This window comes from Melanotaenia boesemani, chromosome 21, assembly GCF_017639745.1.
Source record: "Melanotaenia boesemani isolate fMelBoe1 chromosome 21, fMelBoe1.pri, whole genome shotgun sequence".
Taxonomy (NCBI): domain Eukaryota; kingdom Metazoa; phylum Chordata; class Actinopteri; order Atheriniformes; family Melanotaeniidae; genus Melanotaenia; species Melanotaenia boesemani.
In genome coordinates this window covers 2,535,317-2,559,822 of record NC_055702.1, presented here as the reverse complement: position 1 = coordinate 2,559,822, position 24,506 = coordinate 2,535,317, and the positions used below count along the sequence as shown (strand labels likewise).

The 24,506-nt window shown below is 42.3% G+C and overlaps 1 protein-coding gene across 1 annotated transcript in view; it reads right to left on the bottom strand.

Moving 5' to 3' along the window:
* The window catches only part of grid1b (glutamate receptor, ionotropic, delta 1b), a 552,168-nt gene that overhangs the window by 18,912 nt on the left and 508,750 nt on the right, over nt 1–24,506 (bottom strand). The window contains exons 9-15 of the mRNA XM_041974390.1: nt 12,263–12,364; nt 9,820–9,942; nt 8,623–8,697; nt 8,114–8,456; nt 7,557–7,695; nt 2,634–2,829; nt 486–652 (exon numbers count right to left, since the gene is read on the bottom strand). Of these exons, the coding sequence (XP_041830324.1) occupies nt 486–652; nt 2,634–2,829; nt 7,557–7,695; nt 8,114–8,456; nt 8,623–8,697; nt 9,820–9,942; nt 12,263–12,364 (1,145 nt within the window). The remainder of the gene's footprint in view (nt 1–485; nt 653–2,633; nt 2,830–7,556; nt 7,696–8,113; nt 8,457–8,622; nt 8,698–9,819; nt 9,943–12,262; nt 12,365–24,506) is intronic.

Sequence of the window (24,506 nt, the reverse complement as noted above, 5' to 3'; positions counted from 1 at the left end):
TCTGGACCTTCAGCTGATCCATCTAGAGCTCATCAGAAATGGTCTCCATGGAAACGTGTCTGTCAAGAAGCTACTTAAGGAAGAGAAACAAGTAAAAAAGGCTGAGGTGTGTCACATGACACAAGAACTGGACTGAAGCTCAGTGGAAACAGGTCTGATGGAGGAACGGATCCTCCCCAAAACCTGGACCTTAACATTATTGAAGCCGTGTGAGATCATCTGGACAGAAAATGGAACAATAGGTAGAAACACCCAAAAATAAGCTTTGGAAAGTCAATCAAGGATCCTGGAGAACTTTTCTTGAAGACTCCTTAAACAAATGATGGAAAGCTGGTCTACGACTGTTCAGACTGTGTTGATGAATAAAGCTGCTCAGGCCAAACATACATTACTAGGTTTTAAGATGAAAAAATACCAAAAGTAAGATTTATTTAACGTATTTTAGTTGCTCCTGTATGTTTGGATCTGGAGGCAGGCTTACTTACTTCTGGGAGAAGAGGTCTCTGTAGGGGCTGCCGTGCTGCATGGCGATGCCGTAGCCTTTGCTGCTCATGGTGTTTCCAGACACGGTGATGGTGCAGTCGTCGTCCGTCAGCGCAGCGTACTCCAGCACCGCCATGTCCCACAGGAAGGCGTAGGGACTCTTCTTCGCCTGCAGACACAGGAGCTGCTACGTGAACACGGCCCTCATAGTTTTTACTACAAGCTGCTGTTTTCCAGGTACACACTCTGTCCTAGTTTCTATGGAAACCAGCCTGAAGCTCAAAGAAAGTTTATTATTATGTGGAACTACCAACCAGAACATTAATCTGTGATAATCCTGTCACGCAGCAAGCTGTTCATCTTCTGAGTCAAAATCTTTTTCACAGAGCAAATAACTGAAAATTTTATTTATCACATTTCTATGCATTTATTGTAGGCCACGAGGGACTTTTATTTGCCCTTTCAAGGTGATTTGGTTGTGTGTTACTCCAAAAGAAAAGATTTTTTTTTTGCAAGAAAATTTATCTCTGGAAGAACTTTGAGGTCAACAAGACACAAAAGACTAATTTACTACCCTTTCAGGACATTGGAGGACAAAAAAGTCCTCTCCCAAAACACTGCAGCTTTACAAGTTAAAATAGTTTTCCACTATTTTTTTTTAAATAGCTCAGTTAACTTCACTTCACATCAAATGTACCAAATATGTTGTTATTAAAATTACCCTTCAAATGCCAATTTTACTACTTGATGTAGTTTTTGATAGGAAAAAACAACATGAAAGGAGATATTGTCCTTATAATGGATGTAATGGGGTAATGTTATTACCAATGTTTAGTACATTTAAGAGTGATTAAAAAACAAACTTCCAACCATGTATTTCATGGAAAGTAACACATTTACATTTTATTTAAGACAGAAACATCATGTAATTAAATTGTCATTTAAAGGGTGAAAATAATTCTAATAATTAGATATTTAGTGTTTTTGATCAGGAATAAAGCTGAATGAGCAATTTGAGAAAAAAGTGGAAAAAGATTTTAATCTGTCATGTTTTTTATAATAGTTTTTGGGGGAGGGCTTTTTTGTCCTCTAATACCCTGAAAAGGTGGGAAATTGTAGCGGCCCATAAGGACTGAATGGATTTCCCAGAACTGCTGGTTGGTGAGGCTGAAACGTGGCTGTGGTGTTTGTTTCTCTTCAGCTCGCTCTGTTATTTAATGGAGGAGTTCACGTCTGTCTTCTTTTCTATATAGTACCACAGTTCAACCTGCAGACGGCTTCATGCTGATTACCACCGCATGCCTCTCTGCTGTTAACTTTGTGTTCGGGTCTCGTCTTCTGAGGAGTGACTTCCTCTCTCTTCAGGTAGAACAGTCAGAACTGTGTGAACTACATGTTCAGGAGGAAAAACAATAAGAGTTTAAGATCCAGACCTAACTTCATACATATCAGCTCCTGATCCACAGGGTCAGTTTTAAAAATATTACAGCTGATTCAGTGAAAATCAAAACTAACGAGGAAGAACTTGTTTGATCTTGAAATTACCAGCTTCAGGTAAAGATGATGGAAAACTGATTAGAAAGCCTGTGTGAGCATCACAGTTTGGGATGCATCCTGCAGACGACAGATGGATCCACTCAGAACGGATCTGTCATCGGCTTTTTGGAAGATGTGAGCATTGATTGTGACGGCTCAATCCCTGGTCATATTCTCGGAAAAAAACTAAAGGTAAATAAAAAAAGAAAACACTGCAATAATAAGGTTCATATTGTGTTCATGGTGGCTACGGAGCTGGAGAACTTCTATCCATCCATTTTCTACCGCTTATCTGGGGTCGGGTCGCGGGACAGGGAAAGCCCAGCCTTCCCTCTCCCCGCCCACTTCTTCCAGCTTGTCCAGGGGGATCTTGAGGCATTCCCAGGCCAGCGGAGAGATGTAGTCCTTTCAGTGTGCCCTGGTTCATCCCCAGGGTCTCCTCCTAGTGGAACGTGTCCAGAACCCCTCACCAAGGAGGCATTCAGTGGGCATCCTAACCAAATGCCGGATCCACTGAATCTGGTTCTTCTTGATGGCATAACCGACCTGACGCAGACGCCGCGCGAGTATAACTGAGCCTTTACCTTTAAATAAAACTTTCTACACACACCAACCTTGCGTATTCCTTCTGATGGGCTGGACACGGAGTAGTCCATGCCGTTGTTCTTACTGACGGTCCTCCACAGCTCTGCATAGGTGCTGTCCTGCTCCAGAGGGTTGGTGCCTTTGTTCCTGAAGTAGTCGTACACGGCGGAGTCCCTCACCGTGCCGTAGTCCACATCAATCTGCCGTGCCAAGTCCTGGAAAGACCTGCAGCACAGAAAAGGAAACAAGTTATCTCCTCCAGCCGTGGATGCAAAGGAATCTCGGAAATGAATGGAAACATAGAACATGTAAAGACACAAAACTTGATTTAAAATTCCAGTTCAGACTACAACTTTTTCTAGATTGAAGGAAAATGTTGGGAATAATTTGGTGTGGCCACAATGAGAAACTCCTAAAGAGGAAAGAAAAGCATCCGTGTGTGTGATGAAACATTTTAAAGTGTGTTTCAGGCGACGATTCTGTCAGTCGGAGCGAAGACGTCTCTCTGCTGTCTTCAAAGAGACCGTTTCACATGCAAATCCCTGTTTCAGTGCTCGCTGAATGTCAGTAAATCCAGCATCTAGTCCCTGCTTTTACTCACCGCGCACTCCAAGGACTCGGCCTTCACGGAGCGCCGAGGATCTGCTGATGAAAATGTCAGCTCGGATTTGATGCTCGGATGAGAGGAGACAGAAGAGGATGGAGCTGAGTGTCGGTGTGCAGATGGGGAATGAAAGATAACCGCAGATAAACGATGCCGAGCGCTTCTGTCCGAGGTTGCAGGAGTGAACTCGGGCGTTCAGAGGAAATGTTTGAGATTTAAATTAGACCTCGAAGTGTCTCTGTCCGTTTTACAGATTTAACTCTTCAAATAAACCTTTTCACATCTCAGTGCACCTGGTAAACCTCCACACCCTCACACAAGTCCTTCTCCTGAGCTTCAAGTGTCTATAAAATGATTTGTTTTGACTAAATGAAAAATCCATTCCTGCTTTAACCTCCTGAGTGTCCTCCACAACGATGCACCTGAGTCATGTTTCCACTAAATATCAGCTGTTGTACAGACTCTTCTACCAGTGACAGAATAAAACAGCTTTCTCCATTTGTGGGATCAGTGGTCCAGCAGAGCTGTTTTCTGTCTCAGCCTGGAGTGTAAATAAAGCTGCAGGAAAAACCAAGCCGAGCCACATGCGGGGGGGACGATGTTTATCAGGCTGCTGGCAGGAAAAGACCTCAGCACTCTGCTTTTTAAAGCAAACTTGTGTCAGACCACAGTTCACATCATTGATGATCACGTAATGAGGCAGAGGTCTGAGGAAAGTCCAACCCAAAAGGACTTTGAAGAAAAATTACCTTTACCTCCAGCAGAAGGTGGAGAAAGCCAGGACGGCGCGTGCGTTCAGTTTAGATTAGAGTTGAGAGTTGAGTGAGGGAAGCGAGGCTTGCTGATTCATGTTAATCTGACAGAACGGCCGGCTGGGCCATCGATCCAGGAAACTGGCCCGTAACCGTGTGGATCCAGAGGGGATTATCTAGAGGGGACACTGGAAGCTTTAAAGTGACACACGTGAAGTTCAGCTGATTTCCTCATGGAACTTCCCGGTCTGTAAAACTGCTGCGTCATGTTTTATCAGGCGGCGATGCATTATGAAGAAGAAACCTGGAAGGCGTTAACCAGGCAGGGAGCAGGAGCAATTTCACGGTAACACTGGTAAAACGTGAAATCCCACGATCACATGTTTCTGGCACGATGACGTCATTTAACTCTGCTCAACTAGTGCAGCAAATAAGCAAGGAAACATGACAGAGCAAAACAAAAACAGTGATATCAACCAAAAACAATTCTTATTAAAATCAGCTTGTGACAGTACCCTCCCTCCAACATCAGATAACATCTCATCCGTGTTGGGTATAAGGCCCTTGGACCTGGTTTAAGACTGTCGGGCAGTCAAAAGGCTCAAAACAGTGAGTTCTTCCTGCAGGTATTTGATGAAATTTGATCAAATCTTCTTAATTAGTGTAAATACACACTGTAGGGTCAATGTAAACGTGTTGCTGGAACTTCTGGAAGGATGATTTTCAACAGCCAGACAAGGCACTCAGTCTACCACCACAAACCCAACAAACACATCATCCACTAGTACATTAATCCACCAGCAGGTTCATGGAAGCTTCAGACGGGGGATACCTGAGGCCGTGTCCTCTGTTTAATCATGTTTTTCCTGTTACACATAAAGCAGAACATGTGGTCAATAAGTTGGATTTATTTCAGGGTTTAGAGCTGCAGTAACCAGATGTGTGAAAGAAGACGGGGAGGATCATTCAGAGTGCTTCATGACCAAAAACTCAATGTTCAATATTTCAAATCAACAATGGGATCATGGATTAGACCATCTATAAATATTTCTACAAGCTTTCATCCCCGGCTGATTTGAAAAGGTGGTTCTGACCCCCTGAAAAAGTTGGAGTCAGCAGAAATCAAGCTGATGTGTGTGACCGGTTTCCTGACCACAAACACACACAGGTGACTAGAAAATCACTGCCCATCAAGTGTAAAGTAATAATGTCAAACCAAAGCATGTAAAATAAAGCCGTTCTCGTATTTTCCATCTGCAGCCTTCCTCCAGGGAACGGAGTAAAATATGACTTCATCAGAGCGGAGTCTCTAAACCCTGAACAGTATAAACTTCATTCTGCTGGACTCCACTGTGTGAAAGTGCTCCACCGAGCCGACCTCGGAGATCATAAAGCCTGAATGAAGCTCCTTCAGTCCAGCAGATGAAGACGGACTCCGGGACGACGCTCGCTCCTTATTTACTGTCCGATCACTGCTGAGCTGCTGCTTTACGGCCCAACAGGCTCGGCTCCACGTCTCCGGATCAGAGGCTCTAACACGGCTTCACAGGTTCTCCTGGAAAAATCCGTTTTCATTTTCTTTTATGAGAACTTCCATTTCATGAAGCCGTCATTTCACTCTGATTCTCCAGATGTCACTCTGAGCTGGTGATGAAGACCTTTGATCCATGACGGGTGGATCTGTTTGGAGCTCACGGGGTTAACTCTGAATAACTTTAAACCTGTTAAAGCATGACTGGACTTCAGTTCATTGTGTCAGTTTATTCTTGGAAAATGTTACGTTTTCTTTCCGAGTCTATCCGTCCAGCTCCGTGGTGGTAAGAGGAAAATGACTCCATAACGTGAACGCTGAGGTTAATCCTCCAGAGCGAGGGAGCTGCTGATAACAGCTGCTGCTGCAGTGATAGAGAGAAAATGGTCATTGTTGCAGGAAGACCTTCATCACCAAACACAACCTCCATAAATCCATTTTCTATTCCCACTTAATCCCATTCAGGGTCACGGGGGCTGCAGATGATCACAGAGCTAAGACAAACAACTCACACAGTCTCTTTACTGTCAACCAGATTTTCTGGAACATTTTCACATATTTTTGCACGATGTCCAACCTCTGGTGTCCTCGCCTGATGTTCATTAATGTTCATTTCATGCAGGTTTGCCTCTTTTTTGTTGCTGTATGTCAACCGCAGGAGCTCCATGATCAGGACTCTAGAGGGCAGCTGGAAATTTGTCGGGTGTGTCTAACTTTTCTCAGGCCTGTAGGACCTTTATCTCTCTGTATTCTGTGTTTGTTTCCTCCTTACCTGAGCTCAAAGTACAACATGGTGATAAAAAGCCAATTAAAGTCAGAGAAGAGGTGGGTCTTCTCTGATTGGCTCTGATCCGCAGTGCATGATGAATGTCAGTGCACCATCAAAACGAGCCAGAAAACCACATTTCTAAGATCAGAAAGTGGCCGTGCTACTTTAATGTTTTTATTCCATTTTAAAGCTCAACATCCACAACAGATTCTTTTTTATTAAAATGTTCAGTTGAGCTCAGAAAGTAAATTAGATTTGGTTATTCGATGAGTGGATTATAACGTGTTAAAACGATAACTCGGTTATTTGAATCGAATCACAACTGTATCGTGTTTGAATTTTAAATATCAGGGAATATTGTGTCATAATCAAACTTCTGATTCGTGCTGAACAGCTGTTTCTAACGTGGTTTTGGCCCAGTCCACTCACAGAAACCCGTAAAACCAGTTAAAATAAAAAAGTGAAGGTATATTACCGTGATGTTTGGTGCAGGTAGAAGAGTTAAAAATAGACGATTCTAAAGAATCTTAAAAAAACAAACTAACACCTCAGTTCCTATTGGTAGAAAAGTTCGCCTCATCAACCAATCAAAAAATTATTTGACAATGTGGCGCATCTGGTTGCCGAGAGGAGATGTTATGGGCATGACTAAAATCTATCAAGTCAGATGGACGTGCTGCCTCCTGGTGGACAGGAGGACCAACACATCCTGTCCAGCTTGTGACGTCCTCTGTCTTTAGATATAAAGGTAAACGTAGTCAATAATGTCCAGTTACAGCCTCGACCCAAGAGCGCTAAAGATCTTTGAGCCAACATGTGAAATTATAAAGAATATTTATTTTCATAAGCGAAGCGTCCTGAATGCTGGACTCTGTTTGTGTCACTGAAAGACATTTTTTTTGTCTTTTTGTTTGTTTGTCTCTTGGAGCGCTTTAACCCTTTAATCTCTAGTTTCCAGTCTTTTATTTATTTATTCATTTTTTAATTTTTTGTTTTCAATCATTTATTTATTCTTATTCTGATAAATATTATTTATGTATTAATTTTTCATATTATTTGTTTGTTTGTTTATTGTTATAAATTAATTGAATATATATATTTTTTTTTTGTTATTGTATTCCTTGTTTTCTACGTTTAGTTTTTCCGTCATTGTAAAAAAATTGAGGCAATAAGAGGTTAAATTTTCACATCTGAATAATTGTTAACGTGTTGCAGAGCTGCAGACACACACCTGCTGCACAGGAAGCATAATGTCACAGTGAGTCACACACATATGTGTGTGTGTGTGCGTCCTACCGTATAGCGTGATCCATGCGGGACACGGTGAGGTACGCTGCCAAGTTGGCTGTGTACGATGAACACACGATGAGTGTGAAGAGCCACCAGCTGCCCATGACGATCCTCAGAGCCACTGAGCCGACCACGCTGTCTCCACCTACACACACACACACACACACACACATACAAAGTTTTAGGTGACTCAGCAGTTCATGGACACATGCTGCAGGGCTCGAACCTGTGACCCCTTAGTTTCAGATTCAAACAGCAGCTAAGGGCTTCATCACGGCAAGTCGTGGCTGAGTCTAATCACAGCCTGTTAGGCCTAAACGGTTTCCCAGGCAACCTGCCAGACCATAATAGATGCAGCTGGGAGCCTCTGTGGGAAAGCGTGTTCCTGCTGGTGTTGTTAGTCAGAGCGGAGGTAAAGACCAGGCCGAATGAGGCTGTGCAGGGTCGAATATTCCTATCTTTGTAAGGATGCGTCACTTTGAACCTTTTTTAAAAGATTTATTGGTGTTTATAAAGACGTTTTTGGAAAGAGAAGACATTTTAATGTCATTTTACAAACTCACCTTGCTGCACAAACGCTCCGTAAACGATCCAGATGGCGCTGTGCAGCGTGCTCGACCCGACTCCGTTGGCCGGCTGGCCTGGCGGTGCATTCTGGGAGGAAGAGGAGCGGAGAGCCTGCAGCCTGTTGAGGAGGAAGATGAGCACTCCCACCACCGGGATGGCGGCGGCGATGCAGGCCCAGACCGCCAGGTCGAAGGGGGCGAAGAGGGAGAAGATGTTGATCTTTTCCTCTGGTTTTCTCAGGAGGATGCCGACGCTGTAGTCGAGGTAGCGCTTGCTGAAGTCCACCACGTTTTCCCGCTCCGGCGTGATGGTGATGGCCGACACTGCCAGGTCGGCTCTCTGCAGGAAGACAGAGCGTTTTCATTTGTGTAGCTCTTGGAGGTCACAATAAAACCTGGCATGAGTGGAGACACCTAAGCCGCAGATTTAAGGTTTTCTGGTGTTTGCAGCTTTCGGGGCCTTCAGTCACATGTTGGCTTGAACTGGTGATGAATTCAGCTCCTACCTTGTTGATGAGATCACCGATCATGCCGTTCCACGAGCCGTTGGGAAGCTGGGAGCCATATTTGCTGTCTGCAACCTGAGAAAAAACATGTTGACAAAGAGTCTGATTGTTCGCTCAGTTCTCCAAACATATCACCTGGAAAACAGGAAAAAGTCTTAATGACACACACGTGTCGACCGGAACCGAAAACGTGGCAAGACAAAGTCTCTTTTACAGTTTTCTCACATTTCCAAGGCATCAGAGTTCAGCCAACATTCGTCTCACAATCTGATTCCAGACCAACGCTGGACGATCCAAGACCAGCGAACGTCAAGATTTACCCAAACCTGTAAAAACTTCTAGACCGAAGAGCGAGGAAAAGCTTCGAAGAAACTCAACGGTAAAAATATTCAGCTGGGCTGAAATAATCTGAATGAATGAATAAATGAATCATATAAAATAGAAATATTAAATTAACTAAAATAATACAATAAAAAATAGAAAAATAGAAAATTAAGACAAATATAAAATAAAAACAATAAAAAATATAAACCAATTTAAAATAGACTTAAGACTAAAAAGAAATATGTGAAAAATAACTAAAAGAAAAGATAAAAAATATAAAAATACAGCAAAAATTTAATTAAAATAATATACAATGAACTTATGAAATACTATAAAAAACAAATTAATCAATAAAAAAGTAACTAAAATAATGAAGAAATAAGTAACACACAAATACGATAAACAAAAAATAAAAAAATCTAAAATAAGATCAAATAATGAAAATAAAACAAATAAAATAGATAAAAAATACAATAAAAATAAATAATAAAAAACAATAAATAATACATGAAAAAATTGTATAAAGACTTGAAACTAAACATAAAAAGTATGATAAAAATATCAATAATAATAAAATAATAAACGCAGAATGAAAAACACTTTAAATAAATAAATGTGTGTGTTCAGCCGGTTTTATTCATCTGTGTGTGAACCAGACAGGAAGTTGTTCGAACTTCTTCCTGTCAGCTCAGAATCCTCATGAGCGTATTCACAGAAAAACCGTCTGAATGTGACCGGCAGGAAACTTTGGTGAGGATGATGAAGAAGAAGATTTAACAGGAATACGTCCAACAAAAAGATGTGAAATGAAGCAAAAAGTTCAGGAAGGATGAGACGGAGACACAGACCCGTACATCGGTTTCTGTTTCCCACCTGATAGATCTCGTATTTGAAGCCCAGGATTTTGGCGAGGGCGTCCAGCACGTCGATGGAGAAGCCTTTATATCTCTTCGGCTGCCCGAGGATGTTCTCCGCCACCATGACGAACGGATCCTCCTGAGGAGGGCCAGACAGGGAGGTGGGGGGTCAGAGAGGAAAAAGTCACAGCACCAGTGTTTCTGTGGTCTCGTCTGACTGGAAGTCAGGGTGTGCAACAGCGAGCAGTGAAACCTTGTCCTGCTCAGCTGCAGTGATTTCATGGTGTGCATCAGGAAGTTAGACTCCATGTTCAGCGTTTGCAGCCTGGAAGTGCTGCAGCTGCAGGGGATGAACCGCAGGGCGACGGTATTCGTCTCGCCTGGGTAGACCTGCACCTCCACGCTGCTCGCGCTGGCAGAAAACCAGCTGCTGCTGCAGCGCGACAAGCTTAAAATGCTCAGCTTTTATCTCCCAGACTAATCCGACCGACTGCAGGAGCCAACCTGTTGGTTCGATGCCTGAACAGAAGACGCTCTGAAGGGGGAAACTTTAGCTGGAAATAAAGTTTATGGACTGAAGGATGATAGTCAGTAAATCATAAGCAGATTATGTGGTTGTGCCGTGTGTTGACCACTGAGGAGGATTTAAAATATCAGAGCGTAGGAGGATAAACTCACCAGATGTGTCATCACCTCGTCATGGTGTGGTCCTGGTCTGACGTCTAAATGTGAAGAGGATGATGAAGAGGACTCTGAACCAGACCATTTACTGGTCCGTTAATGGGTCAGATGCTTCTTTGTGGATGTTTTGTGGTTAATCGTGTTCTTGTAGAACAGCATATTGTCGTTCAGAAAGTCAAATTGAGTTCACATGTTGGGGTTTGAGTGGCTTTTAGGTCCATTTTGCCTTCATGCAGAAAACTAAACATCTCTAACGTTTTTTAGAGTAACGTATAAATATCTAAATTGTTAGTCCGTTTGTACCGGCAGGGCTCCGTGCTGGTTCCTGAGTCTAAACCAGTCACCACTTCCAAACCAAACAAAAATCTGCGAAGGCTGGGTTCACCTGAACGCCATACTCTATCCATCCATTTTCTATACCCACGTATTCCAGTACAGAGTCATGGGTGGACTGGAGTGTCCCAGCAGCTACCAGGCAGGAGGCAGGGTCCCCATGGACAGGTCTACTGCAGACCAGTGCTGTTTTACACAATACGTTCCCACAAGTTCATCAGACCAAACAATCAATAATCCTGAGAAGGTGAAGGAGGATGGGGCCAGTAAAAAAACTGGATGGGTGTTACACGTCCATCTTTCTCTGCCTAGAACAGAGATTAGATGACGCGCTCAAAAATATTGACCATGACTGATTAGTGACGTACATACCCAACATATCCTATGTTTTAGGATGTAATATAACCATGAAACGCAGCAGCAGCAGCAGATGATGGCTCTGCTTTCACTGGTTTCACTGGTTTCACTGGTTTCACTGCTTTCACTGGTTTCACTGCTTTCACTGCTTTCACTGGTTTCACTGGTTTTGGCTCCGAAGCAGCTCAGTTTTAACATTCAAGGATTAACGGGTCGATAACATCGATCCAGGCGGAGAACACTGATCAAGCATGAATGGACATCCAGATCACCAAGATAACCGTCATTCACATCCAACCACATAAAACTAAAAAGTCCAAATCCAGTTTTCTTCCTGATCAATGAAAAACAATCTGATCAGAAACACTTTTTGCAGACATTAAATCAGGATGCAGCGGAAACTTTTTTACTGCTCGGTTACAATAACCAGGTTAGTGGACTGGTTGTGAAGGTGGACCACCGTGGGCCCTGAGCAAGGTCCTACTGCTCCTAGTGCTACAAGGATGGGTTAAATACAGATGCATTATTAAAGTATAATGAGAAATAGAAATATAAATGTAGATTGTGCCACCTTGGTCATTACAACCATGACGGGACCTCTGGGTGGGACACCTCTTCAGTCCTCGTCTTACTGAGGACGGTTTGAAGCAAAAATGCCATGTTTGGATCTTTGGTCCAACTCTGGGGCCATTTAATGGGTAAAATTTTAATATTTGACAGAATTTAAACAGTCAGGATGTGGTCCCATGTAGTCGTGTCACTCCAACTTCCTCCATGCACATGTGGTTTGTCCTTTCTGGGCTTCTGTAGCAACTGAATTTCTGTTTTTAATGCAATGAAAACTAAACCAGACTTATTTTCCATCAAATTCCTGAAACTAGTTAATATATTTATGTTGTGTTTGAGCCTAAATGTTGCACCCAGGAACACATATTTATTTTATTTATCAGCTCAGAGTTTTTCTACCTTCTGCCACTGAAGTTGATGCACCTGAAACAATCTGCAGCCTTTTCTTCATTTATTCATTTGCTTTGTCTTCGTGTTTCTTTCACTTTAGATGACAAGTTGTGGTTTTAACTGCTACCTACCAGTAAAGTCACCACTTTGATGGTCACTCCCTGCATGCCGTTCTCTATTCGGCTCTCCTTCAGACTGCCGTTGAGTCCGTGCACCGAGTCCCACGTAGCCAGCTGCAGACAGGATGGAGACCAGATGTAAAGAAAGACTGCACACAAGCACCGACATGGCAGAGGTCTCCAGAGTTAGAAAACATTAATTACAGAAAACAGACCTTTGTTTCTGCTATAACTGAGTGACAGAAAAACACAGAATAAAGTTAGTAAAAAAAGAAAAGAACACAAAAAGAGGAATATCTAGTTCATTTTCAGTCAGGCACAGAATAAACCCGACCTAATTCGATCCAAAGCACCCTGCCCCCTCCACCAACCCGCTCCATGGAAATGAACTGAGAATGTTGTGGTTTTTGTTAGAAACAGACAGCAGTTTAACAGAAAAATCCTAATTACATCTTCCTAAAAACCCTTTTTATGTCAGACATGAAAGACTAATCGGGGATTATTTCATGTGATTTAAAGTATAATATCAGTTTCTGAGGAGGCAAACAGACCAGAGCTACATCAACATGTAAAAAGATGGACGAGACCTGGAGGTCCGTCGATTGCTGAGCTGCTGCGTTCATTAGTCCGGTTCAGCCAGAAATGATTAAAAGAGGAAAAATTATACAAAACATCAAAGTTTGACTTGACAGCCGACTGACTTCTCAGTTTACGATGAGTGAATGAAGTTCAATGCACATGATCAACAGGTAGAAGGTTCCCAAAACCTCTTTGAAACCCTCATCTCAGCTAAATATCATTGTTTTCCCAAATGTTGGTATATTACACTTTTTAAACTTCCTGTTAACACAAATATCTAACCAGCCAATCACATGGCAGCATGTAGTCATGTAGACATGCTGAAGATGGCTTGCTAAAGTTCAAACTGAGCATAAGAATGAGCAAGAAAGAGGATTTAAGAGACTTTGAACGTGGCATGGTTGCTGGTCTGAGTATTTACTGGGATTTCCACCCACAACCATCTCCAGGGTTTCCAGACATGGTCTGAAGAAGAGAAAACATCCAGAGCAGCAGTTGTCTGGACCAGGATGCAGCAGAAGACACACCGGGTGCCTCCTGCCAGCTAAGAACAGGAAACTGAGGCTACAATTCACACACACTCACCAACACTGGACAATAGAAGATGGAGAAACGTTGCTGGTCTGATGAGTCTCCATTTCAGCTCCACATTCAGATGCTCGGCTCAGAATCTGCTGGAAACATCATGAAAACATGGATCCATCCTGCCTTGGATCAACGCTTCAGGCTGCTGCTGGTGTCATGGTGGGGGGAGATTTTCTTGGCCCACTTTGGGCCCCTTAGTACCAACGTGGTCTGGTTTAACCAGCACAGCCTACCTGAGTATTGTTGCTGACCATGTCCATCCCTTTATGACCACAGTGGAGCATCTTCTGATGCTACTTCCAGCAGGATAATGCACCATGTCACAAAGCTCAGATCATCTCCACCTGCTTTCTAGAACATGACGATGAGTTCACTGGACTCCAACGGCCTCCACAGCCACCAGATCTCAGTCCAGTAGAGCAGCTTTGGGATGTGGTGGAACGGGAGATTCTCATCATGGATGCAGCCGACAAACCTGCAGCAACTGTGTGATGCTGTCATGTCAACATGGAGAAAACCTCTGAGGAAGGTTTCCACCACCTGCTTCATCTATCACACCAGGATTAAAAAGGTCCGACCCGGTACTAGAAGATGGACCTGATGAAGAGGATGACCCTGTACTAGAAGATGGACCTGATGAAGAGGACGACCCGGTACTAGAAGGTGGACCTGATGAAGAGGACGACCCGGTACTAGAAGATGGACCTGATGAAGAGGACGACCCGGTACTAGAAGGTGGACCTGATGAAGAGGACGACCCGGTACTAGAAGGTGGACCTGATGAAGAGGACGACCCGGTACTAGAAGGTGGACCTGATGAAGAGGACGACCCGGTACTAGAAGATGGACCTGATGAAGAGGACGACTCGGTACTAGAAGGTGGTCCTGATGAAGAGGACGACCCGGTACTAGAAGGTGGACCCGAGGAAGAGGACGACCCGGTACTAGAAGGTGGACCCGATGAAGAGGACGACCCGGTACTAGAAGGTGGACCCGTGGAAGAGGACGACCCGGTACTAGAAGGTGGACCCGATGAAGAGGACGACCCGGTACTAGAAGGTGGACCCGATGAAGAGGACGACCCGGTTCTAGAAGGTGGACCCGATGAAGAGGACGACCTGGTACTAGAAGATGGTCTTGGTGATGTGTATTACAGATAAAACCTCCTACTTTACTTCAGTCTATGATGTTTATAGTTTATAGTAGTTTATAGATTAGAACCAATGGGCTTTTTATTTGGACAAGTACACTACTGTTCAAAAGTTTGGGGTCACTTCCCTATTGAATCCTATGGCAAAGTGACCCCAAACTTTTGAACAGTAATGTATAAACAACGTTTTTGACAGTTTTAACTAAAACCAGGAACTTTTTCCTCGTCAACCTGCTTCTTTTCAGATTTTCGTCCGTTTTCAATCCTGAAAACAACTTGCTGCTTCTAAAGCTGCTGCTTTTTAAACCAGGTGAACACAGTGCCCATCAGTCCTGTGAAGGCTTTGTGTTGATGAGAGCATCTCCATCACCATGGAAACACACACAAAAACAGCTGCTTTGTTCGTCTGTGGTGCTGAAACGAGGCCGTCCATGGGGAGCTCACACACAGCTGCATTGATTGGGTGGGATGGTGTCGCTCCAGCAGCTTTCACTCGTGCACGGCTGTGTCATTAATCCACGCTGTGTGCTGAGTGTTTGCACGTGTCAAGTGTTTTATTTTTTACAGGAAACACGGAGCGTAACGGCACATGAAGTCCTCCGTTATGATCAGAGACTCATCGTTCTTTTTGGTGCTGCTAAAGTAAACAACGGCTTTAACAAACAGCTTCATTCAGTGATGTGAAAAATGAAGGTTTTATAAAAATCTGACTGGAAACATCCTGTTACCTCCTGCTCTGCAGGGTGGTGGAGGTATGTGCATGTCTGCTACTGAAACAGCTGCTCCCAGACTTCTGACTTACGTCTGTGCAGGAAGAAAGCTTCTGTTTTTATGATTCCTGGATCTTTATTAGAAGTTTTTCATGTCAGATATTTTAGAAGCGACTGGAGGACGTTGCAGACGTGGTGGGTGAGCTGCATGGCTCGTCTATCGGCCAAGGGTTGAGATTAAAAAGCTTCTTACATTAATGCTAAATAGAAAAGTTCAGAGTTCTGTCACATTTACACATACACGCTGTTTTAGATCATTACTGTATAAAACCAAATAAACCTGCTCTTATAGCCTTTTACAGGAAGAAAACGTCTGTGATGGTCTGAGGTGAAGCTCATCAGCTGATAACTAGAAAAAGGAGCTTGGTAATGTGGTTAGCCATGATGACCCCTAACGAGCCCTCTAACGACGGCTAACTCCACATCCGTCTTCCATCTGTTGGGGAAATTGATGTCTTATGTTTCACCCGTAAGCCCCTCCCTCCGCCACATGCACAGCAGTTAATGGTTGGATGTGTTACTTTAAAACAGAATTATTTATAGTTACAACATTTTAAAAGTAATTACTCAGAAAAGTAACTATTCTGTTACTTGAAAAAATGCTCAAATATGTCGAAATTTCAAATCCATCTGCATGTTCATTTATTCATAATAAAAACCAAACATTAGATCTGAAATGGAAACCTGATGGAATAAATTTCTAAAGGGAAAATCCCGACACTGTCCTCCTCTGGAGGAGCTTCACCTGATTCTACCTGCTTCCAGCTACCAGGAAAAACAAGGTGCTTCTGGTCAGGATGAACGTTTCTCATCACGTTCTCGTCTTTTAGCTCTGAGGGAAAACTGGTGTCTGTGGTTCCTCTGTTTTCTCTGGACTCGCCGTTACTGCGCCTCCTCTTTCTGGGTGAAATTGATCATAAAAATAATAAAAAGCTGATACTGAAGCCTTCATTTTGTACGCATTTCTTTCAGGTTGTAGTCTGCAAAGTGTAACAGTGTCTACTGAAGGTCCTTTAGTTTCAGCCATATCACTCAAACCCAAAGCAAATTTTATCTTGCAAAACGAACGTCACAATTTATGCTCGGTAACGGTAAAACGATAGAAAGAGTAATTAGATTACCTGTTCCTGAAAAAAGTCATTTATTTTAATGTTACTCCCGTCACTGGTGCCCAGATAGCAAATAAATAAATGAATAAAAAATAGCGAATGTGTGCATGACTCCTCCAGGCTGGTAAAGATTCATGATTAAACTACATAAACACAGACCCCAGTAAAATATGTCGGAAAAGGAAAAGAAAGGATTTATAAACAGTTTAAGACCTCTCCTCTTCCTCCTCTTCCTCTGACGAATCCCCTGCAAACAAACATACAAACACCACAACAAGGGCAGAAGCAGAAAGTGGAGGAGAGGCGGCTTTGAAGAAGCAACGAGAGGCTAAATGGAGACGAGGCAAAGGAGGCGGAGAGGAGAGGAAAGAGGGAACAGCAGTTTAATAATCAGTTATTCTCAGCACTGCTGTCCTCTACGTGATCTCAGTCCTCCCTTTGCTTTATGCATGTCGGGGCATTCTTCATTAACTCGCTTTATCTCAACACTTAAAAGTCCCGACTCTGCCACAAGTCCTTCCTCTGACTTTATTTAAGCTGCTGAACCATCAGCAAGCCGTCTGAACGAACCACGACTGCTCTGACATCCCTGATTCTGTCACTTCCACCGCCTCTGGCAATCTTCCCGATAAATTCACCCAAACTGGTGGAAATCTGGGAGGAGTTTTTGATTCCAACCTCAGTTTTGATGTTGGGTCAAACATGCAGTTTAATCTGGATTTTTCTGACTCACAATGATCACTAATATCAAGCCAAAAGGTTAGAAGTTCTGCAGCTTTCAATCAGGACTCCATCACCTCCAGTTAATTAAAAAATACAAACTAATTAAGTCATTTGATGTACACGGACGGCTTTTTATGGCCTTCATAGATCCTTCAGTTGTTAAATTCCAGTTTTAAACCTGGTTTAACGGCTTGTGTAGAGTCCTTCTGTTTCTCTGAATCTTTTGATGATATTCTACACTGTAGATGGTGGATCTTTAAAGTCTGAGTAACATTTTTATAAAAATTTTCCACAACTTTTAGAGTCAGTTGGTCTCAGATTAGTGAACCTCCATCCATCTTTCCATCTGAGAGACTCTGCCTCTCTGAAATGCTCCTTTTATACCCAGTCATGTTTCTGACGTGTTGCCAGGTAACCTGAATTCTGTTTTTATTTATATTTCATAACTATTTTAGAAGTGGGATAAGATGTTGAAAAAAGTTTATCATTCCTACATTTTTACTTTACCTGAACCAGTTTGGTGGGATTCACAGTCTGAGGTAAATTTTTGGTCTTTTCAGATTTATTTATTTAGTTTTTACAGCACATGAACAACTTTAAACTTCCCGAAGCAGAAATAATGAAGACAGTCTATTTCCCACCAAAGAGCAGAGCTGAACATCAGCCTGAACAGCCCACCCATCATCCCTGACAATTATTATTTTATTAAAAGCAGGAATGGCTTTTATAGACGGTCCCTGGTGAGCTGCACGTCTTTGCAGCTGCAGCTTGTTTTGCTGACTAACGGCAGCCATGTTTCTCTGCGCTGTGAAGGCAACTTGTAATGAGAGCGAGGCAACAGAAAAATGAGCTGTACTCCAGGATCTGCAGTCGGGTCAGGTTATCACCAACATGTCTGCTGCTGCATTTAATCCTTTCATTTGTTTTTTAACTTCATTTTTATATGTTTATCTATAAATGTGCGTGACAGTAAATCTTGCTGTTCATCCTGAATATGTTTCAACACAGACTGGATTTTACACAAAGTAGTGGCAAAGGATAAAAATACTGATATAGTTTTTGCAATGGTTTTAAAATTGTTATGTAAAATGAAAAATAAAACAGCAGTTAATTAAATAGCTGCTGCTCATCTCCTACAGATAAGAAAAGTTCTGATTCACCTCGTTTCTCCTCATGTCTCGTTTCCATGTAACCCACAGATCTGATGATGACCAGCCTGGCATGGAGGTGCCAGAGACACGCAATAAAAAACACAACTTTGCTCGTTTGCTCTGAACCCAAAGCTCTGAAGCACCAGGCCTGTCGACGCCTTTGAGCTCACATTGATCAAACATGACCGAGCAGCTCCCGGCCTCGTACAGCAGGACATGGACGTGATGGACATGATGGACGTTTTCTGTGCAACCCCGAAGCAGGAGAAATACTTGCTGGAGCTGTTTCCATCTTCACCTCCCTGGAAGAGTTTAGAAACTTAGCTGGTTGACGTGCTCTCTGTCCGCGGAGGGAAGAGCGATCACGTGTGTGCGCGTAGCATCGGAGCAGCTATAACATGCCATCATGTAAATCAGATCAATAACATCAGACTGTTTAGCTGCTTACTTTTACAGCATTATAAAAGCAGTCAGTAGAAACCTGCTTTCATAGCCAGATTAATTAACTTGGCCTTGTAGTGGATCTCGTTTCATGGAAACGTGAAAGCAGTTTTCTACAAAATGGAGCTCAGATCCAGTGGTTGTTGGTTCAAACATCCTCGGTGACCCTCAGATAAAAGCTGGCAGGTCTGAACCCCCCCACCTCCCAACAGAGGTCAAACATGGTGGATAAATCTCTACCTTGCTCAAACATTATTCCCTTCCTCCCCGCTTCTTTCCCCGTAAATGTCTTTTTCTCCCTCCTGTCATCTAAATGGCGAGGCCACTAGTATTTCTGTACCTCGCTCTCCTGTGGACAGCAGAGTGAAATGCCAGCATTTTCAACCGTTTCTCACCTCCCTCACGCCCTCCCACCGACATCCCGCATCAAGCCCCTTCCTGCTTTCATTTCCTCACTTTCACCTCCTCTTCATCCTCTCCTTTGATTGGTGATTTAAATGACTTGTAGAGGGTGTGAGTTTGTCACTGCAGCGCAGACGTCCCTGAGATCAGCTGTCAATCACACGGCCTGGGCAGTGAAGTCTTCTTCTCTGGTGGGCAGTAGACGTCTTTCCTTTATGCAACACCGAATGTTTATTGTTCATGTAGAAATAATCAAGTTGATCGAACTGAGCTGACGGGACAAAGATGCTGTGTGAGGCTGTTAGAGAGCAGAATGATGCAGCTTCAGTTTTCTGTTGCTGAAGTAAAACAGTTATTAAATTATATTAGAGACTCATTTTCCCCTCACGAGCTCCACCTGTTTATCTTCCTGTTAACACAAATATCCAACCAGCCAATCACATGGCAGCATGTAGTCATGCAGACATGATGAAGATCACGTCTGAACTCGAGTTCAAACTGAGCATCAGAATGAGCAAGAAAGAGGATTTAAGACACTTTGAACGTGGCATGGTTGCTGGTCTGAGTATTTACTGGGATTTTCACCCACAACCATCTCCAGGGTTTCCAGAGATGTTCTGAAGAAGAGAAAATATCCAGAGCAGCAGTTGTCTGGACCAGGATGCAGCAGAAGACACACCGGGTGCCTTCTGCCAGCTAAGAACAGGAAACTGAGGCTACAATCCACACACACTCACCAACACTGGACAATAGAAGATGGAGAAACGTTGCTGGTCTGATGAGTCTCCATTTCAGCTCCACATTCAGATGCTCGGCTCAGAATCTGCTGGAAACATCATGAAAACATGGATCCATCCTGCCTTGGATCAACGCTTCAGGCTGCTGCTGGTGTAATGGTGTGTGTTTTATTTTTCTTTGGGCCTGGTTTACCCACCACAGCCATCATTATTCTGATCAGAGAATCCTTAAAAACGTAAAGTCATCACCACGAAGTGAGGTACAGAAGAAAAGAAGGTGATTAAGCTCTGCAGTGTAACACAGGAGCTCAGGTTTAAAGTCCCTGTGAGCCGATTTTGCTGAGGTATACAAATTTTTCCTTCAAGGACACACTCGGTAAGGTGAAGCCTGAACACACACACACACACGCACACACACACACACACACTGTGTGAAGCCTGACACAAACACTCGACTTCATGCTGAGAAGAATTTTAACTTTGAACCTTCTATTTTCATCGTTTCTTTTCTCTGAAGCGGGAAAATTCTTTGATGTTTCTAATCTACTCAAAGATACACACCTTTCAAAGGCAAACAGATATTAACAGACAATGTACGAGAGCATTTGCACTCTTTAGTTTTCTACTTTCTTTTGTTCATCTCAGCATCAGTCTAAGGGTGTTGGATAATTATTCAACCTTCGCTGGATTAAAATCTTTAGAAAATCGGTTTTTCAGTGGTTTAAATTCAGCTCAGCTTGTTACCGCTCGCTCAGCTTCATAACAACATGCTTTATTCAGACGGACACTGGAGGCTGAGACGGTTCAATTTCTGTCTCAATGCACAAAACAAAGCAGAGTTTTTACATCAACAAAAAATTGTCTGATCTTGACCTTAAAACTTTGTGACATGGCTTAATTTGTATTTTGCAGCTATATTAATAAAAATGAACTAAACTGATGATTTGCTCTCGGTCATGGCTGACTTCAGTGCAGCCAAACATATGGTAACGTTTCAACCGTAACAGCAGATCAGAGCAACCTGCGCACAGAACAAAAACAAAGTAATGTAATATATCAGATGGGTCATCCTGCAGCATCCCTACATGTAAGCAGGATAAACTAGTATTCAGTGGATTACGTTCACCACCCTGACAAAACACCTACAAAGCTTAAATCAGCTTCTCTTGCCAAGATAATGGCAAGTTCAGATTTTTAATATGACACGAGTAATATCTTAGTTGTTTATGAGTTCATGCAAAATAAAAAGAAAATGTGATCGTGATTATTTCTCGATTAAGAAACTCTGAAATCATGAGATCTCTAGTTAGTGCTGGCATAACTTCATAACATTAGGCATTTGTTAAACATGCTGGAACCTGCAGTCCTAGTGTTAGCTGCTAATGTGAGAGCCCACGGACGTAGCGTTAGCTGATATATCAGAACTCACCATCTTATGGTGTGTCCAATTAGTACTTGGATGAGGATTTTCCGAGTTCCCATTGGGAAATACAATTCCCCTTAAAGTCGGCTATCCGACTCGGAAATTCGGGGAAAACTCACCAACCCCGACTTCACCCAGTATGGATGGAAGCCACTCTCTTTTTCATATTTTCAGTCATGGTTTACCTTCAATGTCTGTCATATTCTTCTGTAATCTGTAAAGAGAAAGTGAGAGCAGAAGTTCTTTCTGATGGTGTACATATGGGTTTTGCAAATTTTCCAACTTTGTCAAAAAAGAATACTCTTAGCTGGGATGTTACGTCACTCCCAGATCCGACTTCCGAGCTCCAATTCAAATTGAATGCAACATTAGCATTAGCTGCTAATGTGAGAACCCACAGTCTTCGTGTTATCAGCTGATGTGAGAACGCAGGTCTTCACGTTAGCTGCTAATGTGAGAGCCCACAGCCTTAGCATTAGCTGCTAATGTGAGAACCCGCGGTCTTAGTGTTATCAGCTGATGTGAGAGCCCAGGTCTTCACGTTAGATGATAATGTGAGAACCTGCAGTCTTAGTGTTAGCAGCTGATGTGAGAGCCCAGGTCTTAGCATTAGCTGCTAATGTGAGAACCTGCAGTCTTCGTGTTAGCAGCTAATGTGGGAGCCCAGGTCTTAGCGTTAGATGATAATGTGAGAGGTAAAAAGCTGCTAAATGGTTTACAGGTAAATGCAATCTAACAGTGAATGAAAACATCTGAATGTTTAATTATCTTGGAAAGAGAAGCTAATTTTAGAAAGAAGCAACACAGAAAAGCTTTTAGTTGTGGATATAGGCTTAGATCTGCTAAGATACTTTAAACTTAACTACTGCAGGTTGTGTGTCAACTTGCGTTTCTTCCATTTAATCTTTTTTATTTTAGTTTTTTTCTGTTTTCAAGTAATATCTTTTATTTCTTTTTAAGTTTGTTATTAATGCATTTTTATTGCTTCCTGCACCCTGCTGTAATGCTTGTAATGTTTTATGTAAAGTTCTTGGAATTGTCTTGTACATAAAATGTGCGATTCAAATAAACTTGCCTTTCCTTCTGTGATAGCAAGGCTGTTCACAAAAGGAGAATACACAAAACAGTTATAAAAATAAAAAAGTTAAAAAAAAGTCAAAAATAAAACACTTAAAGTGACATCACAGCTCTGCAAACTGATTCAGCTCCAGCGGACTCCATCACCTGTCAAAGGTAGCGCGGTGTTGATGATGATGGGGAAATCAGTCTGATGCTTGATGCTTCTCTTAATCACGACACACAGAAAGCAATAAAATGTTAACAAAGTTCATTTTAAGAGTGAAAAGGGGTTCTGCGACTGTAAACTATGTTTATTTGGTAAAACTGGTTCATTAGGGGACATTGCAGACCCCTGAAAAGAACAACATCCAGGTCACTTTACAATAAAAAATGTGTTTTGGCAAATGCATGTATTTCATGTTTGCTGGTGAAACTGGTTCAGATCGGTCTAGTTAAAGCCCTTATTAGATATTTGTTGACCTCATTGCCTCAGTAAGACCTACGGCAGCTGAATTTAAAGGTACTGGGTTCAGTGGTTTTGCTGCCATCAGATGCGACCTGTCATCAAGCAGATTAAATCATTTCAGTTACCTCTTTAATAATTCCTGAGGTGTCATCTTAAATGAAAAAATGCTGATCTGGTACATTAGTTTCAGTGCTGCTGCTGAACTTTGAGACACGTTCTGTTCTCAAACTTTTCTTTAAATGACTGATTTTAAGCCTGAACTGTTGGATTAAAGCGGGTGAACAGGCAATAAATCTGACGAGTTCAATGCTGTCATGATGAAGGCTGCAAACAAAGAAATCTGAAGACTGAAAACCAGATCGTCATCTTACACGTAGTCTGCTTGACTAACTTCTTTGATATAAAAAATAATGAACATTTCAATCTTAAGAGTGAATTTTAAAGCTCTGATTCACAGTGTGGGGACAGAGGGGTGGTCTCTAAAATCTGACTGGCCCCCCCTGGTGCCACTTCTAAAATAGAAAATCAATTTCTAACAAATATTCAGTGTAAACGGATCAGATTCCCAAGTGCAGGTGAATGCAGTACATAATGTATGTTATTCCTGTTATTTTGCTTGTAATCTTGGGCAAGACACCGAACCCCAAAGTGCTCCTGATGGGTCGTGATTGAGCGCCTTGCATGGCAGCTTCCGCCATCAGTGTGTGAATGTGTGTGTGAATGGGTGAATGTGATGTATAATGTAAAGCGTTATATAAATATGGACCATTTACCATTTACCATTTACCATCGGACTGAGGATGTGGGGATGGTACTATTTACCAGGTTTCACTGCAAGGAGGTGCTCTCTAATAGACACATTTTTAAAAAGCGGTTGGGTGGGGGTTGTGTTGCATTTTTTAAAATTAATTATTGTCATAATGAACACCACTCTGGCTGACTGAAATAATAGAAATATAATAAATAATAATAATAATAATAATAAAGAAAACAGAAAATGAAGGGAGCAGAATCAGCTGCTTCTTCATTTCTTTAAGAAGAGAGTCTGATTCAAATTTCAGATATCGGAATTGGATCGGAACCCCCAAAGATTTGGATCGGTGCATCTCTAATCTAGACCCTTTTTATTTATTCATTCATTAAAAAAATAAAAGTCTCATTCACATGTGCCACCCCTTTCCTGGTGTTCCCCTGGCTGGCCCCCCTATGAGAGATTTTCTAGACTCGGCCCTGCGGATTCAAACTCTGAACTCGTCTTGTTTATTTCTCCTGTTATTTGAAATGTGTTCAGTTGTCTACCAGACATAAAGACGTGAATCTTTCCTGCACTGACATTAATCTTTGTTTACAGAGTAAGAGTTTCATAAAAAAAGTTTCCTAAACTTCAACCATTTCCAACATCATACAACCTGACACATGGTGTTCCTTCGAGGAGTATGAATGATAACAAAGAGAGAAAAGCTTTGGCTGGAGGGATGCATTTTTTTTCAGGTCTGCTCTGAAAGCCAAACACTGCATCTATTTTTCTTCACAGCTCTTTCATTTTCAGTCCTGCCATTATCAGCAAGCATAATTTGATGTCTCTTTGTAGGATGTCCAGGAGCTCTGCATTCATTCATCACAGCCCACACAGAACAGAAAAAAGACCATCTTTGTAATAA